This window comes from Simochromis diagramma, unplaced genomic scaffold (assembly GCF_900408965.1).
Source record: "Simochromis diagramma unplaced genomic scaffold, fSimDia1.1 OVJJ01000293.1, whole genome shotgun sequence".
Lineage (NCBI taxonomy): Eukaryota > Metazoa > Chordata > Actinopteri > Cichliformes > Cichlidae > Simochromis > Simochromis diagramma.
In genome coordinates, this window is record NW_024386801.1 from 7,689,651 (window position 1) to 7,708,865 (window position 19,215).

The 19,215-nt window shown below is 40.1% G+C and overlaps 3 protein-coding genes across 6 annotated transcripts; all 3 read right to left on the reverse strand.

The window, feature by feature from the left end:
• Positions 1-2,428: 2,428 nt before the first annotated feature.
• odf3b (outer dense fiber of sperm tails 3B) lies at positions 2,429-6,180 on the reverse strand. Of its 2 annotated transcripts, none has more exons than XM_040025487.1 (7): positions 6,052-6,180; positions 5,024-5,138; positions 4,720-4,923; positions 4,528-4,629; positions 4,315-4,433; positions 2,684-2,824; positions 2,429-2,594 (listed from the first exon to the last, which is right to left on the reverse strand). In XM_040025487.1, the coding sequence occupies exons 2-7, from the start codon at positions 5,133-5,135 to the stop codon at positions 2,502-2,504; spliced, it is 771 nt and encodes a 256-aa protein (XP_039881421.1). In that variant the 5' UTR covers positions 5,136-5,138; positions 6,052-6,180; the 3' UTR covers positions 2,429-2,501. The 2 variants fall into 2 exon arrangements, with proteins under 2 accessions (XP_039881421.1, XP_039881422.1); XM_040025488.1 differs by lacking the exon at positions 6,052-6,180 and adding an exon at positions 5,868-5,992.
• Positions 6,181-6,380: 200 nt separating this feature from the next.
• zgc:77752 (uncharacterized protein LOC393862 homolog) lies at positions 6,381-12,473 on the reverse strand. 3 transcript variants are annotated; one of them, XM_040025482.1, is made up of 12 exons: positions 10,755-12,473; positions 10,293-10,484; positions 10,113-10,193; positions 9,750-9,868; positions 9,471-9,608; positions 9,110-9,381; positions 8,716-9,009; positions 8,145-8,597; positions 7,963-8,064; positions 7,786-7,866; positions 7,574-7,684; positions 6,381-7,448 (listed from the first exon to the last, which is right to left on the reverse strand). In XM_040025482.1, exons 2-12 carry the CDS (start codon positions 10,481-10,483, stop codon positions 7,326-7,328), a joined length of 1,965 nt encoding a protein of 654 aa, XP_039881416.1. In that variant the 5' UTR covers position 10,484; positions 10,755-12,473; the 3' UTR covers positions 6,381-7,325. The 3 variants fall into 3 exon arrangements, with proteins under 3 accessions (XP_039881416.1, XP_039881417.1, XP_039881414.1); XM_040025483.1 differs by lacking the exon at positions 10,755-12,473 and having other exon boundaries at positions 8,145-8,261; positions 8,343-8,597; positions 10,293-10,718; XM_040025480.1 differs by lacking the exon at positions 10,755-12,473 and having other exon boundaries at positions 10,293-10,718.
• Positions 12,474-12,591: 118 nt separating this feature from the next.
• Positions 12,592-17,676, reverse strand: LOC120729702 (ADP-ribosylation factor 5-like). Its single transcript, XM_040025489.1, has 6 exons — positions 17,483-17,676; positions 16,762-16,842; positions 16,535-16,644; positions 14,740-14,811; positions 13,850-13,975; positions 12,592-13,741 (listed from the first exon to the last, which is right to left on the reverse strand). Exons 1-6 carry the CDS (start codon positions 17,547-17,549, stop codon positions 13,655-13,657), a joined length of 543 nt encoding a protein of 180 aa, XP_039881423.1. The 5' UTR covers positions 17,550-17,676; the 3' UTR covers positions 12,592-13,654.
• Positions 17,677-19,215: the final 1,539 nt, after the last annotated feature.

A 19,215-nucleotide genomic window follows, 5' to 3' on the forward strand; every position in this document is an offset into this window, starting at 1 on the left:
ATTATCTTCTCTTGTGATGTTCCTGGCTTCCCATCTTCCCTGGTCTTTTGTGTATATGTTCCCATGAAATCCCTCTCATAAATGATTGTGCTCCCCTCACAACCATTTAGATTTTTTCTGTCTTGTATTTTACTTGATCAGCACAGTTGATTACATATGCAATGAATATCTTTTCCACTGTGCTTTCAGTATCTGTTCTCTCTAATTGAGTCAAAACTGATGATGACATCTGTTGAAGTCTTCCTATCTCCGTTTTTCCTTTCTGTTTTTGCACCTTTTAACAGCCTCGGCATAGCTTATGTTGTTACCCGTTTTAACCTGCACAACCTCAGTGGTCTTCTTCCTAGCTTCACATTCCTCATATATCACCATGTGCTTTCCTCCAACACTAAAAAATGTATCTGGCCCAACATTTCTCATACCTATGTTTATCCACACACCTAGTACACCTTTGCTGTCCTCTGTAGACTGCTGCTATATGCCAATATCGCTGACATTTGTAGCATGTAAGAGGGGGAGAAATATATGACCAAACTATGAAACACATGAATTCTATTTTGACTTTTTCTGGAAGCATGGGTTCTTAAAAGGTTTTACATACATATTTAAAAAATGGCTACTTTTTTTTTTTTTTCTACCAGGTCTTAGTACTGGGTCCATTTGTTTATATAAGGAAAGGTCAAATGCAGAAGCAGTGTGTGAAACAATAAGCACACTAAAAATCATTAAATTACATCTAAAATACAGGGTGGGCCATTTATATGGATACACCGTAATAGCAAGGTTATGGTTGGTGATATTAAAGTCCTGTTTGTGGCACATTAGTATATGTGAGGGGGCAAACTCCTCAAGATGGGTGGCGACCATGGTGGCCATTTAGAAGTCGGCCATCTTGGATACAACTTTTGTTTTTTTCAATAGGAAGAGGGCCATGTGACACATCAAACTTATTGGTGATGTCACAAGAAAAACAATGGTGTGCTTGGTTTCAACGTAACTTTATTCTTTCATGAGTTTGAGGACTTTAATATCACTAACCATTCCCATGTCATTACGGTGTATCCATATAAATGGCCCACCCTGTAGTAGGGGTTATTAGCCATTTTGTTGGGCATGTTTCACAGTGGGTACTCTATCTTGTCATATTTGGAATGAAAAAACAGTGTAACTACAGTACTGATTTGGTTGCCTCTAACCAGCTTTAGCAGCAATAATTTGAAGTAATCAGTGACCCAGTTTTGGCCATGCTTAATTCATAGGACAGATGGCATCACATTTGATTCTACAAAACTTTGCTATACAACAAAACCTAGGAAAGATGCCCAAGATACAAAGTCCCCAAGTCCTGTGGCTCCAAAACCAGCCAACATCATCACTCCTCCACCACTGTGTTTGACTGTTGGTATGAGGTGTTTGTACTGATATGCTCTCTTTAGTTTTCTTTAAATGTGGTGCTGTGAACTTTGGTCTTCTCTGTCCAAAGAAGATATTTCCAGGAGTCTTGTGGTTCGTTGAGATGCAAAACTAAGCTTTGCTGCAGTGCTCTTTTTAGAGAAAAGAGGGCTTCAGTGAAGCCATGCCTGTTCAGCCTTTTTTGGATTGTGGTGCCATAAACTTTAAACATGATATAACTCAGGCCTGTAGAGTCTGAGATGTAGCGCTTGGATTTCTTTGCAGTTTGTCTGAGCATTGCAATGTCTAACTGTGGGTTGATTTTGCTGGGAAATACATTCCTACAAAGACAAATATCTGGCAACTGCCTTGAATAGTTTTTCTCACTCTAGAATTAAATTGTTTGGAAATGTCCTTATAACCCATCACAGAGTGTACTAGTGTAAGCGTGTACTTAGGTTTTCACAGGATTGCATGGAGTTCTCTGAAAACCCTTTTCACAGATCTATTAGGCAGTTTCACACATTTTTTTTCTTTTCACATAAAGCCAACAATCTGTTTCATAAGCTGCTAGTATTTGGCCAAATATAAAAGCAAAATAACATTATTCTTGCACATAGGCTATGTCTACAGGTATTAAATCTTCTGTATCGGCTGACTTTAACAATTTAGTGGCTCTGTGGATAATATAAATAGCAAAAGCAAAATATCACTGATCATATAGTTTGTATGTATCATACAGCCTGGTATGAAAGTTGGATGTACATTAAAGTGGCACTTTGCAAAATACCAAATGGCTAACTCAGGAATTGGGATTGCAGAGGTTCTGCTATAAACTCTGTGCAAAAGGCTAAACCGTAACCTGGAAATTCCACAAAGTTGAGACATAAGACAGAAACAGTAAATTTATCTTATTCTGTAAAAAGATGAGCAATTTCTTAAAGTATTTTTTCCTTAACTGACCTCAAATATGACAAATGGAGAAATCTGGCCTAAATTCTTTGCCATCAAAATACAATCTCACTGTTGCGCTCAGCAGTTTGTATTTTATGCTTTATTAAAAAACTTCTGTGGTCATTTCCAGTTAAATTAAGAGATGACAGAGGACACTATTCCATAACATTCCCAGGAGCTGGTAGGATGTACTCAGAATGACGCAATCCAAAGGTAAAGCTCGGGGCTTTGGTTTTTGTGAGGTTTACCTAGGAAGGAAAAATCTTGATGAATAAAAAATGTTCATATTTGTGGAGCATTTAGGATAATAAGAACACGACATGATCAGGTTTCTTACTTGCTCAGGGTTGTATGCTCCCGGTCCTGGTTTCGCTGTGGTTTCACCGGGAGTGAAGTTGCGGCCTGTCATGCTGAATTGAGGAGGCTTCTGCCCATAAATACTGGGGTCCACAACTTTATAGGCAGCAGGGCCAGGAGTCTGCGGCCAAGAGAAACAAAAGTATAGACAACAATAGTAAACCACAGTTGCTAGGTTTTTTTTGTTTTGGTTTGGTTTCAGCTTTTTAGAGTTTGCTTGAGTAACTTTTATACCTGTATGTAACCAGTCTGGCCTCACACTGTCCTGCTACAGTCTGTGTTGTGGTTATGGTTTTGTTTCATATACATAGGGAATAGAGCCTGACGGAGGATTTTTAAGATACCAATATTTGGCAATTTATTTTTTTTCTGTCAGACACATGGAACATAAACAGATTTTCCTAGCATTTGTTGCGTATCATCACTTATGAGTCCTTACTTAGATAATATGACAGTGCAGTTTAAAAATAAACTCGTTCTCTGCTCCAACAAGCTGTAGGTTACTCATTTACAATCTGCCTATAGCTGCTTGGATCAGCTGGTTGTTGTATTTGTGGATTTGCAAACACCTGTTGCCAACAGGTAAGTTACAAAGTGCCCTCTAGTTGACAAACTACACAATATCAACAACCACAAGATGGTTGAAGGGTGTTTCTCCCTTCTCATCTTAACTTGTCTTAGCAAATTTCACTTATGAGCCATTTCAAAAGTAGATCAGTAAATGAGATAAAATAGAAAATTTGTTAATATATAATCATGATGCAATGCAATTTCTGTGCAGGTTTTTATATGTGCTTTGTATATATTTTTGGAATTTGAGTAATGAAATTTAATGTGATGGCACACACCTTATCAGTCAGCTAGTGGTCGTGTTGGGGGAGAGGTGTAATAGCTATATATAATAGCTACAATGATTTAGATAAATTTTAATGGAAGTGAAATTTGCAATGAAATGCATTATATAACCATGTATAACCATTACAACTGTTAAACACTGTTTTTACTAGTCACATGAAAAAGTTTTTCACAGGCCAGTCTGAGCACCTCTACAAAAACAGACATTTCAGGCCTCAGTTAGCAGGTTAAATGAAAAAGTTCATGACAGTAGAATTAGAAAACAAAGGAATAAGTACAGCTTGTTTGGAAGTGTTGCCAAAAGAAATAGTCTTCTCTATAAAAAAAAAAAACGTGGCAGCATGGTTTTCATGTGTAATGTTGCATTGGATCAAACCACAAGACCTCCAGAACAATTCTTAACAGACAACAAAGACCAGTGTTGGAGATGTTTGTCCATAACGCACAGCACCACATTTGGAGAAAACAAAACAGCGTATCAGCACAAATGCCTTAAAGGGGCTTTAAAAGAGCTGTGCATAAAGGAATGCCTGCAGACTTCTATGAACTGAAGCAATATTGTAAAGAAGACTGAGATAAAATACCTCCACAATCATGTCAGAGAAACGTTATACAGGGAAAGATTACTCCATGTTGCTTCACGTTATTGCTGATGAAGGCTCTACAAGCTATCGAACCATGGGGCTTACTTAGTTAGCCCCCATTTTTCAGGGAAATATAACTCTTAAAAGACATGTTACATATATAACTCTGCACCTTGCTTTGGTCATCATAGAAGGTTCCGATTTTGTTGCGGCCACGTAATGAGAAGCAGGGAGCAGAAGATGCAACCGCAGTGTTCCCTATCACGGGAGGCAGGGAATAGGTTGCAGGACCTGCAGTAGGAGCAAGAGATAAAGCTTACAGATTTTGTACTATGAAACTTTTTTATTCATAGTACAAATACAAAACAACAAATACATATTTTACCTGGTGTTTTGTTGCCACCTAATTCCTTGTGCCTGGCTAACAGTGAATAAGCAGGCGCAGCACGGTAGATCCACTTTGCTGAGTGCTCTGGGGAATATTGACCTGACAGCAACAAAGAAATTTGTATAAAGACACTGAGACCAGGAGTAAAGCATCTTCATATGCGTTTAATGTGTTAGGAGTTCTGCTGACCTGGTCCAGGAGGCTCGAAGAACTTGGGCTCCTTTGGACGGCTGTGGAGTGAAAATGAAGGCATGCTGCTCAGGCCCTCTCTGGTCATGTTGGTGGGAATCAGGTATCTTGGCCCAGGGGAAACGTTATTATTGACCTCCTTATGACGCATCCCAAAGCTGAACATTGGGGCTTTGTATTTGGTAGGGTCGTGCTGAGACACACCTTTATCATAGAAGAAGAACACACCCTTATTGAATACTACTGCTACTACTACTAATAATAATTGTGCTGATAACAAAAAAAAAAAATTCTCTAACACTACCTGTGAGTCCAGGCAGTGCATACTTGGGCCCCGGGCTACCATAGAGGGCAGCTATAGGACCTCTTGGCTTGTGGGGCCTCCAGGTGCCAACCCAGGGATCAGCCTTCATCATTACCTTGACAGAGAAAGTCATGGAAAAAAAATAAAATGACTAAGGGGGGTTTGCACATTAAAAAAGAAAGAAAGAAAAAAAAAAGATAAAATCACTCATCCTTCTGTGGTATATATATATATATTCAGCTGTTCCCTTATTAACCATAGCAGGTAGGTCCACATGTTTGATTTAGCAGATTTCTGCTGAGCTTCTTCAACTTGTAGGCAAATATGTAAAAACACTGTATATGGAGACTCTTAAAATAGCCATCAGCATATTTGCCATGTCATGAGGTCTTCACTTTTTTAAAATAACAATAAATGTAGCTCTCATTAGTAATGCCAATATATATATATATATATATATATTAAGAAAGTGCATTACTATCGATGAAGGCTCTTTAAGCGTTTGCCAACTCAAAGTTCTTTCAAATCCTGCACCTTTCTGAGTGGCTCAGTAGTAACACGAGTGTGGCTTCACCTGGAACAGCAACATCACGGTGCTAATCATGGCAACAGATTTGGAACAATAATAACAATGACAACCATAACTCATTTCATATGTCATATGAATAACAACACTAACGCCAGAAAGAAACGTTAGTCATTTGCTAACTCGCACTGATTGAGCATAAGTGATCAATAATTATAAAACAGCTTTGCGCTCACCTGTGAAAACAAGCGCTAGCCATGTTAATGAGTTATATCAAGCATCGAGCTAAGTTCATGAATCATACATGGCTTTACTTACGCTTGACTTTTGTTTGGCAGAGGCCTGGTTGATTATGTTTTTACAGAAAAAGCTGTAAATCTTTCACCAAAAAACCCCCCAAACAAACCTGTTTCTACCGTTTGCGTTCCAAACTAACGAATCACTGACTGCTTTCAGTTTTATTCAGTTGGTGAAATAAAGTAAACAGATTCGTGATTTTTACCTCACAAAATCCCGATCCTGCTTAGAGTCCGTGACAGGCTTTTTCCACAGAAATGAGCATGTGCGCTGAACCCAAACACAGATTGTTTAATGGTTGTCAACTTCACTATGACAACGTTTCCATGGCAATGACTCTCTGACATTTATTCTTAATATGTGTTGGATATAATGTTCTTTAACCAGTTTGACCGATAAAAAATACTACTAATAATAACAATGAAAAAAAGGGAAAGGTTTCTAGTCAGCTCTGTTGGGGTGCCTTGGCTCCCTGGTATAATATCTGACTCACTCACATTTAACCAGAGACATGCAAGAAGTATATACATGCAATACATTATGCAGATGTTGTAAATGATTTATTAGGTATGAAATGCTGTTCTGCTACAGGGTCACACTGTGGGCACACTGCTTGGATTTAACCTCTTAGAACTAATGACAGGACCTGATATACTGTTCAGTGCTAAACTCATTAAATGTTTGTTTTTTAATTCTAACTTTATTTCAAGTTTAACCACTTTTCCAGCACTCTATGCAGGACTGGTCCATGGCACAGATGTAGTTGTTACTCTTTGCCTGGTAACTGTTTCAAATACTTCAAATCATCTTAATCCATGGAAACAAACAAATATATGACTTAATCTTAATGCCCTCTACTGGAAATATCTTAGGCTTAATTTATAGGCATTGGCACATTTTCATTGTCCCCTGTGAAGTGTGTAACAGTGTAAGCAGGACACATCATAAACAAAATATTTTAGTGCCAGAGGGGACAGTTACAATTGAAACACATTAACACGGCTTAGACTGAAAGAGCAGAGCAGGTAATAGTTCTCGTTAGATTGTGTAGGTGATACTTTATTTCTTACATCTAAATCAGTATAGGTTATTAGCAATTTTGTTAGGCCCACATTTATTGTGAAATAGTGATATTTTAAAAAAGGGAAGATAAATATAAGACATGAAGGGGGAGGTTGGTCTTTATATATCAAATTCTGCTTTAAATGCACTCCAAAAACCAAACTGTAAAGGGCATTTTTCACAGTGGGTGCTCTATTTTGTCATATTTGGAATTAGGGAAAAAAGTGGCATCTCAGTGTGATGGCAAACACTTACAGGATCCTACAACTAAAGTAATTAGACAGAATTAAGCAATCATTTATTTAAGTGTTTGCACCATTTTTTTCCTCTGATTTGTCAAAATGTCTCTGTGGGGGGAAAAACCCCAACAACAACAATATGCAGTATCAGTTTTTGTTTCTGTATAAACTCTTGTCTTCAAAGTGTAGCATTGGTGCTGCAGGCTCTAGTGAAGTATCTGTAGTTGTGGAAGGTTTCTCTCAAAGTGGCCTTCATGACTTTCATTAGAGGTGCAAGGCTTTCCATTTCCTCTTGGGAGCGCTGTAAGATACATGTATATATGTGTGTTTATTTTAAAAAAGGAAAATGATAACACTTGAAAAAAAGTTTTCATATTTAGAACAAATGCAACATGATTTACTCATTGAACTTCCACTCTGTCTTACCCTTGTAAGTGCCCGTATCAGGCGGTGAAGCACTGCCTCCTCTCTGTGTGGACAAAGGCTGGTGACTGTGCTCACGCAGCTCAGCAGACAGTAAATGGTGTGTCTCTGTGGCTGTAACAATGTAATATCCCAAATAACATCTTGCATCTAAGGAGATCTACGTATAAATGTATAAATGCTTAGTAAGAAAGCCCAGGAGATTGTTTGCTTACTTTCTTGAGCACACTGAGAGGATTCCTGTTGCTTGCTCTAATACTCAGTCTTTCTATGTCCTCGGCACTGAGGACAGGGTCCTGAATGAGATTGGAGAAAACCAATAAAAGTGAGAGACAAATGTTTACTGCAGTACAGGGTGCTTAATCAGAAATCCCTTGTGTGATGCCACTAACCCTCAGCTTCTCCAGCCAGGTCCACAAGAGACAGCAGAGAACATGAGGATCTGATTCAGTGACCAGCAGAGCCCAGCCACACTCACTACTATTCAGTTCCTCCTATAGAAAAAGTGAGTGGTAGTATTAATTCACTGATATGTCCTGATTCATAACAATGATTACTTGTTTGTTCGTTTTACCTGCAGCAGAGCCGACCTTTGCAGAACTGTTTCTCCTGGAGGACCCTGCTCTGACATTGCTTTAGCTACAGGACGAGCCGTCGAGGTCGGGCCTAGGTTATGTGGATTTCTGCACAGCTGCATGTGACATTGGTTAGAACACATCCACAGCAAAGCTTTCTTTACCTTTACCATTTTTAAAAATAAATGGAAGGTTACCTCCACATTGGAACTGTATTTGGGTAGAGCCTTTTTAGCCTTGCAGTTTGACTGCTTAGCACAGCTGCTGTTTGTTCTCATGCTGGACACTGGAATATTGAGTATATGAGTTTCCTTTTTGGTGGTTTGGTAGCCTGATGAAAGCCCACCGAAAACTGGACTAACTGGTCTGAGATCAGCTCGCATACGTTCCGGCAAACACCAGTGTTTCTCATCTCCAAGAGTTGTGGTGCAGTATGGATTCAGCTCCGATCCCTTCAGTACAAAACGCAACAAAGGGGGACAAATCCTTTATAACCAGACCCATTTTACATTATTATTCAAGAATTTGAATATTTCTGTATGCACAATTTTAAAATTTGACCTCATTTACCTTGATCTTGCTGAGATCAGAGTCACTGTAGCTGCGTTTGTCCATCAGTACCTCCCTCTTCCTCTCCAAGAATCCTAACGGGTCATCCCATGAGGACATTGACCCCGAACCTGCCCACGAGCTTCTATGACCTTCTCTCAGCAAGGGCAAGTACTGCTTGGACACCAGAGTCTCTCTCACAGTGCTGCTCAGGACCCTAAGTGCGGACCTCTTGTCCAGTTCAGTATAGACCTCTGGAGGTGAAGGAAGACCCAGAGCCAAGCAGGAGAGACGCACACACAGGAGGTACACCACCTAATCAAGTGGAAGTCAGAAAAGAGGAGAAGGTTAATTGCTCTACAATCCAGGCATTTCATGACACAGGATTAATGTATTATGATGACAAAATCCAGACCTTTGGTGTTTGTCTGAGATTGCGAGCCTCCTTGCCGTGCAGTAGGAGTGCTTGTCGGTTTAGATAGTGCTGCAGGGTGAAAGGGGCTCCGTGTCTCAGGCTAAGGTCTGGGTATTGAACCAGCTGTGTGCTAAGCAGGCGAGCAAAATCAAACACCTTGCTTATCTGTGCCCGGGTTTGGATAGAGCGAGGTCGTTTAATCCGCACAAAGTGGACGGCCTCACTCGGGCTGATGCGCAAGGTGTAGATTAAGTAGCAAGCTATCAGGACACCTGGCGATCAGGAACACAGCAAGAGCATTATATGTGGCCAATCTGCAACATGCAATACTTACTTACATGGAATATATTTTTAATCCTACCTGTCCTCCCCAGGCCTGCATGACAGTGCACGGCCACTCTTCCTTCCCTCACCGCAAAGGCAATAACCTTCACTGCGTCAATTAACCCAACAAGAGATGACACTCCAAAATCTGGCATCCCAAAGTTGTAAAAGTAAACTGCACATAAACATATGTACATAAGAATAGTGAGCTGAAGGAAAGAGCATTAAAGCCATCAGCATAATGTTTGCACACAAAATAATCTGTTTTCTGTATTGAAAATAAATATGCTTTGCTTTCAGTGTTTTAAGATCTCACTGTCATTGTCCATGAAGATCTGAGGAGAGTAGGTGAAACCACTTTCAGGGTCCAGAGGAGGTCCACAGTGAGCATGCTCGCCTGGGAGCTGCATGTTAACGATCGACCTGATGTTTAACCTGCAAATAAAGTCAAAGACTGGAGGAAACCTGCAGACACTTGGTGTTCATCTCAAAGGTTTTTTGTTTGTTACTTGCTATGTGTCCACAGTTCCAGAAGTTTTAAAACTACTACGATCGTCAAGTGTCGTTGTAAAAAAGTGATACAAGATGCTTTATGTCCTTCCTTTTTTGCAGTAATTACTGTAAGGTTGCAGGCGTCATGCATCAATTTACTGCACAGACAATACTGACCAGTGATTACCTTTGAAACTGATCTATGATGTTGTACTTCTCAATTAGATAACTTGATGGTCTTGCCATGGCAACTATGTCATCTGTTACCCTGAGACAAGTAGAAGTTCACAGTCAGCATGGACTCCTTACTGTTTTGCTAAAACACGCACAACACAAAATTATGTGTGAGATTGCCAAACACTCTCACCAGGAGGAGAAAATGCCTCGAATAACTTGCTGGTTCAGCTTCCAGCACTCTGGTCCCTCGTAACGACAATCTTTTCCTCCACAGGCCAGTAGACAGAGGAGCTTGGGTGGGATAGCTCTCACCAGATTCTCCCTGGCCTGGGAATAGGCGGGCTGTGGTACCGGTATGTGAGGGGTCAACGTCGGCATCATCCTGCACATGTAAAACCTGCAAATCAGCTTTTGCTAACGTATTATATCTGTGAAGGATGCCTCACCTGGAAGAAATAGCAGCTTCCTTCGTCCTTCAACTCTGACAAACATGCAGCTTGCAGTCTGACAGTATTTGTATTACTTTTAACTGTCATTTTACTTACTGTGCAAGGATCTCATGTCTGAAAGTGTTCTGCTTTAAGAACAGTCCAACTATATAGTTTTTATATAGCTTCATATGTAATAAACAGCAATTAAATGTAATGCTTACCTTTCTGTTTATGTTGAGAAGTGATGGTTTAAATCCCATTTAATGTATTTCTATGAGGCTTTAAGAAATATGAAGAAAAAAACTGATCAACAAAGCAGAGTACACATGGGCTCATCTGTCTTGATGCACACCGCTTGCACCCACTCACAAAACTGTGCGATGACCCAGCTCCACTAAGCCTGATTAGCTGTCATAAATACATTAGAACAGACACTCATGCATCGCAGCAAGCCAATTATATCCTTACACCTTCACCTATAAACACTGTGTATGTCCTAATTACTTAGCACCTGGCGTCATACATGATTTTACTCCACTTGATATGCTGAGAAACTGTAACAAGCACCAAAAGAGAGACTGTGTAAATGTTGTGCTTATACGGTGATCTCAGATCATCTCACACCAGATCAGTCTGACGACTATGGTAACTGATTTATTGAAAATTGATTGACTATAAAGTCTTCATGGCAGAAAATTGCCACACATGTTAATCTTATTGCACACTAAACTGCTGTGAATTGGAGATAAACGACGATATGTGCCCCTGGTTCTCTGTCTGTATATGACCACCTCCTGCACTACAAGCTGTTTGTGCAATAAATTCACTTCTCATTAGTACACTGGGATCTGCCCAGCCCGGGAGCCGCCACCAGTCCTCTCTGAGGCCTTTCCCAAACCGCAGCCTTACTTCATGCTCAAGCCATCTGCCAACATCTACTAGAAACACTGTCAAACTTAAATGAGGATTTGGTCCTAGCTACTGACTCCCCTTTGACATTATCGCCCCCTGCAGTGCTGCAACAGTAACAACATGGTAATGATGAAAAGATGATAATACAACTTTTTTCTATCCCAATTAGGGCTCATCTCCCATTTAAAAAAATGATTACTATATGCTGGATAAATTTCACACATCTGCTCCTGCCCAGCACAGGACATGCTGGGGGAACAGAGCTACATTACAAAGCTTTTATTTGAAAGCAATTTTATATTCTAGTCATTTAACATTTCGTTTCCACTTTTTACCCTTCCTCTTTACTTGACAGTGGTATTAATTTAAGCAGATGCTGTAAGTGAGCCGCTCTCCCTTTATGCCCTTTCCAGTGCACCATATGCCATTATACTTCTCTATTATTCAGTCCTCATTCAACTTGAATCCCTGCATCTGATAGCCTGGCACTTAGCTTTGACATTTTCCATCCAAACTGCTACAAAAGACCAGACACTCTTATTCAGGAAACTGCCATTTACTAACATTTAGAAGAAATCCACATAACTAATCCTGCTTTTCTCTCCAAGTCACCATCTTATACCATTAGCAGTCAAAATGAAGGGAAACTGCATCAAGGTCACGTAGGCTGAATGTTTTACTCAAAGCATTGATAGCTATTTTCCTCCAGCTCAGTTTGTTAGTTTACAGTCAAATCGCTTCCTCACCTTTAACTCTTTAATTACATTAGTAAACAAAATTAATTAATTAATTAAAAAAAAAATCTTGCTTGCCTGAGGGGCATTCTCAACATGCAGAAGCCGTACAGTTCGCTGTACAGATGACCTTAGGTCATATCCAAACACCAAGGAAGACATGTGCTAGGAAATGTGGTGACTTGAAAGCAAGTAATATATAAGCAAAGACAGGCAGAAGGTGAGATCCGTTTGCAAGGTCTGTCCAAGTTACAGCGCAAAACATACTGGTACTTCCTCTCAGCCTGGTTCCTGATAAAAAGATGTTGACTGATGATGAAACAAACCTGAAAGCCAAGAAAGACCTGGCCTGAAAAAACACTGACAAATGACGCCGAATGTCGTCAACAATGAGCAGAGTCGGAAAAATATCTTTAAACACTAGCTTTATTTGGAAAATATTGTTAGAGAATATTTTTGACAAGTGTCAACATCTTAAAGCACATGTTGGAATGTACCCAGATAAATTGATGGGTAGGTATGGGATATGTAACACAGTATTTGTAAAACAGTACAACAGCTGAGAAACAGACAAAAGCAACAAAGAAAAAAAAAAAAAAAAAAAATCACATGCTGCTTTACTGTGTTGCAATGACACTGGCCCTGTGTCAACACTGAAAAGATGCTTCCTTCCTCCTTTTAGTAAAAAGATTTTTTGTCGGGAGGATAGAAGATCACAAGATAAAAGAACTTAAGTTCCCTCTTTTTCCATTGTGGTTCATAAAAACAAAGTGAAAAAAGGCAAATGAGCCAAATTCACAGATGTTCAAACAGGATAAGTTGCAGAAAGAAATCTGTCCTCACTTTGGTTTTGCTGCACCCCAGCATGCAATCCACCACATCTTATTGCATAATTTTGTAAGCATAGAGAGACAAAAGCATATTAGGAGGGAGCATGACCTAACAATGTGATAAAGAAAGGATTACTCAGATTTAGGCAAAGAGGGACCAGAAGGCACGATGCTCCTTTGTGGATACATGTGATTCCACACTAGTAACAAAATCACTGCAATCCTCCTGCACCTCAGACTAAAAGGCACAAGCCTTTTCAAAAATGAGTTGCCATTAGATTAAGGACACAGAGGTGAACCACAGGGCTGGGTCTAACATTCACAGTTTGTGGCCTATAAATTGTCTTTAAATAAAGTTTTTTTAATTTGTCATATCCCTCCTAGTAAATGGGCTGCCTAGACAGGAGCCAAGGCATTAAATGGAAATGATAAGTGGTGATAAGTAGGAACAAAAAGAGAATAGACACTAGGTCAAGAGATAATGTAACTGATAACACAATCAAAAAGAGGAGTTATTAATTTTTTTTCCACCAGCCTGATCCCTTGTGTGATCACTAATGCTTGAAAGTTTCTTGACTGAATGTCTGTGCCTTCAGTCCTATTTTGTGGCGTTTAGTCTCTTTCTTCCATCCAAACAGTCCTTCCTCAGTTCTTGGACAACTCTTGGGATAGCCAGTCAAGTCCTTCATATAGCCCAGTGCCCTGGGTAGCGCAGGTAGACTCAATGTGCCACTGTGGGGGTGAGATAATGTGAGATTGTGAAGAGAGCTCCAAACGTGCTTGTTTTTTGTTTTTTTCTTTCTTCTGGTGTAAAGACCGTTTTCTACTCAAATTACTTACAGTTCTGCTGCGAAGGGCATGAAGGCCAAGTTTGTCCGTCAGCTCGCTGACCGATAAGGCGTTGGGAAGATCTTGTTTGTTTGCAAATACCAGCAAAACGGCATCTTTCAGCTCGTCTTCTTGCAGCTGCAGAAACCAGATTAAAGATTTCATGTTATAGCAAGATAAATGGGGTGAAGGACATTTCTACTGAGTTTAGATCTTTGTGTGGCACCAATGATTCGACTTTACTGTCGTTTCAAGTCCTGATAAACTTGACTGTTATTTTTCTCTTTGACTACGGGGACCTATCGAGGCAGCAAAGTCATCTTAAATCATGATGCCACCACCTCCGTGCTTCAATTTTGGGACCACGGGCTCATGGCTCTACACCGTAAATATTGTTGCATGCTCATCTCAAACAGTACAACTCTATTTGTACACAAACTCTATGATTATTTTGTAAAACTTTACAGTTTTACATACCTCAATCCATTTTCAATATGTAAATTTGAATTTATTTGGCCGTTATTGTAAACTGGATGAAGATCTGCTGTTATTTTGGGACAGGCTTATGCACACATATACACACACACATCTTTCATTTTCATGGGCTATGCCAGTAACAGTGAGGCAACACTAGAAAGTAGACACTACTTGCTTCTGGATGGCTCAGAAGAAGTAAAAATATGATGAGAAATCCATGTTTCTCCAAGGCACGACCAAATCAATCAGCACTTCAAACTACAAACAGACTCCTACAGTAAGGAGGACAGTCATCTAACAGTAAAAAGAGACAAATATTTAAGGATCAAGTACATCCTGTAAAGACTAGGTTTATGCTTTGGGTCCCTGTAAAGCATGTTGGGAACAGAATTGAAACTGTTTTTCTTATTTAGCCAAGAACTCACCATCTTAGACAGCTCTTCTGCTGATTCAGCCACTCTTTCTCTGTCATTGCTGTCCACTACAAAGATGAGGCCCTGCACAGCAAGAGAGGTTGTTGAAGTGATTACATTAGAATTTAATGTTGGTCATTTAATGAAAAGCAAATATGGTCAGTGTACTGGTATGTAGATTTTAAGATCAACTCAAACATGCCACAAGATAACAACTAAAGACATGTTCATACAGCTTTGGTGAAACTGCAATGACTTAAACTACAATAAATATAAGACACATAAAATAAAACCAGTCATTATGTATTTTGACAAATCCATTTGCTTTAAACATTATGGCTGCGTTGCCATCATTTCGGTTTTTTTTGTTGCTTTTGCATTTCTTAGCTGCCAACTGCTACTACTGCTCAATGACACATTGTTATGCCAAACATGAGATTATGTAATCATCAGAAACATGGTATCCAACCAGATGATTACTTTGAATCCCATTAACTTGGCCTCCAGGGACACTGCGAGGAATCTCGGGAGTTGTTTGTGATCAGGACGTGTCCTTCAATGTGCCCATTAAACAAATATCTAGGACTGCTTTCTTTCACCTATGTAACGGCACTAAAATTAGAAACACCCCATCTCAGAGCAATGCTAAAAACTAGTTCGTGCTTTTATTATTTATAAATTAAACTGCTGTAATTTATTATTATCTGGTTTTTCTAAATGTTCCCTGAAAAGTCTCAAACTAATACAAAATGCTTTAACAGAAGTATTAACAGGGACAAGAACGAGAGCTCATATTTCCCACATAGCGGCTTCATTGGCTCCCTATTAAGGAATTAAAGTAAAGTGGGAGGCGGAGCTTTCAGCTATTTAGCTCCTCTCCTGTGGAACCAGCTCCCAGTTTGGATTTTAGACACAGAAACCCTCTCTACTACTGAAATTAGATTTAAAACTGTCCTTTTTGATAAAGCTTACAGATAATACTGATCAAATGACCCTAGGGCAGCGGTCCCCAACCCCCGGGCCTCAGACCGGTACCGGTCCGTGAGTCGTTTGGTACCGGGCCGCGAGAGTTGAGGCTCAGGTGTGAAATGTATAGTTTTCAGGGTTTTTAATCGGTTTTCAGCGTTATTTTGTTATCATTTTTATCGTTAACTCGGTTTTCCTTGGTCTTTTCACGTGTGTTATGAATAAATCTTAAAGGCCGGTCCGGCCTTTAAGGTGTCGCGGATAAATACAACAAAATAAAACTAGTACCAGTACCGAAAAAAAGAAGATTTATTCATAACACAAGTGAAAAGACCCAGGAAAACCGAGTTAACGATAAAAACGATAACAAAATAACGCTGAAAACCGATAAAAACCCTGAAAACCATACATTTCACACCTGAGCCTCAACTTTCGCGGCCCGGTACCGGTCCGAGGCCCGGGGGTTGGGGACCGCTGCCCTAGGGCATCCATTAATTGCGCTGCTATAGGCTCAGGCTGCTGGGAGACTGCCTCCGGTACTGCCTGTCTCACTTACACACTTCTTTTTACTTTCTCTTTCACTCCACCTCCAACTGGATGGCTTCCTTGACCAAGTGTATTTCTGGCTGAGTTTTTTCTTCCTGCTGTTACCTAGCGCCTCCTCTTGAGGCTTACCTGACTGTAGGAGTTTTCTCTCTAACACTGTGTGAGCTTTACCTTCCACTATAAAGCACTTTAAAGCAACTGTTATTGAGATTTGATAAGCTTGAACTGTGCTAAATTACCTTTAGGCTATTAATCCAAAGTTGTCACAAAACTGCATGACGGTCATATTACATACCTGTGTGTTCTGGAAGTAATGCCTCCAGAGAGGCCTGATCTTGTCCTGGCCACCCACGTCCCACACGGTGAAACTGATATTTTTAAATTCTACCGTCTCCACATTAAAACCTTTACAGAAGAAGAAGAAGAAGCAGCTCTTAACACTGCTAAACACTGGAGAGAACCATCAAAGAACCATAACTGAACTTCAAGTTGTAAAAGGAAAACTAAAGGAAAGTCTCTCACCGATGGTTGGGATGGTAGTTACAATTTCACCCAGCTTCAGTTTGTACAAGATGGTCGTTTTTCCCGCAGCATCCAATCCAACTGCAGGGAAACAACGTGGTTTAAATACAAGTCAACATTCATATTAAAAGTGAATACAAGTCAGTGCTGAACATTGAACTGATTGCGTAACAGCGTCTTCCTCCAGTCCAGTCATCACTCACCAGAAGTCGACTAATATCGTGCCCTGTCACGCCATTTGCGCAAATAAACGTCATCAGGAGATAATTGCTTAATTACTCGAGTTAAACAACGTGAAAACGCCGTAACGAGTTACCGTCAAACAACGTATGTTAGCATTTTTAGTTAAAACATTTACAGCTTTAATCGTCGCACTGTTATTCTTTCAAGTGCCCATTTGCCAATGACAATAACATTTCAATAAGATTTTTCTTTTAGTATTTTAACGTAATTTCTTTTAAAATGATGCTTTTTAACAGACTTTACTACGGAACTTCTTTGAAACCACACACATAAAAAATTAAAACCCACGACGACAAAAAATTGTTACTTTTCTCAAACAACAAAATATTAAGAACAACAATAGTTATTATAATATAATTGTCTCTTCTTTGTGCTTTTCCTCCTCTTTCTCCCCCCAAATTTTAGAAGTCTGGGAAGTGCTCTCCCACGAACGCTCATCAACAACTAGCTAACAGCGCTATCTAAAGCTAGCACTCACCCATCAAAATCCTCATCTGTTTTTTGCCAAAAAGCCGACCGAAGATGGACGAGATGGTGAGCCCCATAACTGTCCGTGGATGTTTGACTTTGTGGGAGTAGAAGTGACACAAGCCGCAGCAGGAACACACACGTAGACTGTGGTGCTTTATCTCTGATCCGCTTTTTCACCGTGATTTCCACACAGGAGCACTGCCGACTGCCACGTCCGGGCCAACGTGGAACACGCACACGTCACAAGTTTGAATCAACTTTATCAACTCAATCTCTGTAAACACCACAACTCTTTTGTACGGTGCTGCGCTTGAGGTTTGTTTGTACGGTATAAAGAGCGGTATTACACGGGATATGAGAGAGTCTTTAACCATTCAAGAAAGTTTATTTAATATAATTTAAATTATTTTTTCCTGCTCTCATATGAACAAAATGCAGAGCCCAAGTCTTACCACTAGATGTCCCTGTAACACAGACGTTCAATTACTGTAATCTAATACACCGACCAGTAATCAGTTGCACTGCACTGTCCTCATCCTGTGAGTGTGTGTGCATCTATAGAATATACGAATGGCAAAAACGGTTTAGGGCCCTTCTATGATCAGCATCATCCCAAAAAGCCCTTGTTGGTTTAGCACAGGGGTAACACGTTTCTTGTAGTTGGTCACCAAGTTTGCACACATCTAAAGTGGGATTTTGACTAACTCTAAATCCTTGCGGTTTGGAGACTGGTAAGCCCACTCCATTACCTTAATATGATTCCTCTTCAGCCTTTCTTGCCTTGGCATTGTGTGTTGGACTCATCTTCAGTGTTCTCATTGAGGGAAGGTGATTCTCAGCCAAGATTTCACGATGCATGCAATGAAGTTGCCCCGTACCCTAATCAGAAAAACAGCCCCAAAGCATAATGATTCCATCTCCATGCTTGACTGTGGGGATGGTGTTCTTTGGGTCATACTCTGTATTTCTCCTCCTCCAAACACAGCAGGTTGAATTGATGCCACATAGCTTGTTTTTGGTTTCAGCTGACCACAGCACTTTTCCCCAAGCCTTCTCTTAGTCATTTAGATCAGGGGTGTCATACACAAGACACAGGGGCCAGAACTGGCCCGCCACAGACTCTAATCTGGCCCACAGACAGCAGGAGGGCATATATTTGGCACTTTTCATACTTTTTTTTACACCTTTTTGCACTGATAAATACCTCCCTTATTGTCATTTGTTCTATGCCATTCATACTACATAAACAGGAATTTTACTAGTCCGACCCACTCAAGATTTCTTGTCGACTGTGGTCCCAGCTGTCTCCAGATGATTAACAGTCTCCTTCTGTGTAATTTTGGATGGATCCACCACTTTCTGTCATGATCATCTTGACCCAATGAAGATCTTGTATGATGCTCAAGACCAAGGCTGAATGAAGGTAATTTTAAATTTCTTCCATTTCCAAATGATTGCACCAATGGTTGTCACCTTCTCACCAAGCTTCTTGGTGATGGTCTCATTCCTCATTCCAGCCTTGTGTAGGTCTACAAATATTGTCCCTGATGTGCTGTCACAGCTCTTTGGCCTTGCTCATGGTGATGGAGATGTTGGAATGGAAGAAACTGATTCTGTGGACAGGTGCGCTTTGCATGCAACATGGGCACACAGCGAAACTGTGGGTGTCAGAACTCTGGCTACATTGTCTCAAACACTCATTTTATGTAATTTTTATGCAATTGCTTTTCTTGATTTTTA

What these genes read in the sequence shown, in the direction of transcription:
- odf3b (XM_040025487.1), bottom strand. Translation starts at nt 5,135, where the DNA reads ATGATGAAGGCTGATCCCTGGGTTGGCACCTGGAGGCCCCACAAGCCA. An exon ending in CTTCGAGCCTCCTGGACCAG is followed by an intron (nt 4,630 to 4,719) that starts GTCAGCAGAACT and finishes TGTTGCTGTCAG; the next exon opens with GTCAATATTCCCCAGAGCAC. An exon ending in GAGCATACAACCCTGAGCAA is followed by an intron (nt 2,595 to 2,683) that starts GTAAGAAACCTG and finishes TTTCCTTCCTAG; the next exon opens with GTAAACCTCACAAAAACCAA.
- zgc:77752 (XM_040025480.1), bottom strand. Translation starts at nt 10,492, where the DNA reads ATGTGCAGGATGATGCCGACGTTGACCCCTCACATACCGGTACCACAG. An exon ending in CGAGGCATTTTCTCCTCCTG is followed by an intron (nt 10,194 to 10,292) that starts GTGAGAGTGTTT and finishes TACTTGTCTCAG; the next exon opens with GGTAACAGATGACATAGTTG. An exon ending in AAAGGTCGGCTCTGCTGCAG is followed by an intron (nt 8,065 to 8,144) that starts GTAAAACGAACA and finishes CTTTTTCTATAG; the next exon opens with GAGGAACTGAATAGTAGTGA.
- LOC120729702 (XM_040025489.1), bottom strand. Translation starts at nt 17,549, where the DNA reads ATGGGGCTCACCATCTCGTCCATCTTCGGTCGGCTTTTTGGCAAAAAA. An exon ending in ACAGATGAGGATTTTGATGG is followed by an intron (nt 16,843 to 17,482) that starts GTGAGTGCTAGC and finishes GTTTCCCTGCAG; the next exon opens with TTGGATTGGATGCTGCGGGA. An exon ending in AACTACCATCCCAACCATCG is followed by an intron (nt 16,645 to 16,761) that starts GTGAGAGACTTT and finishes TCTTCTGTAAAG; the next exon opens with GTTTTAATGTGGAGACGGTA.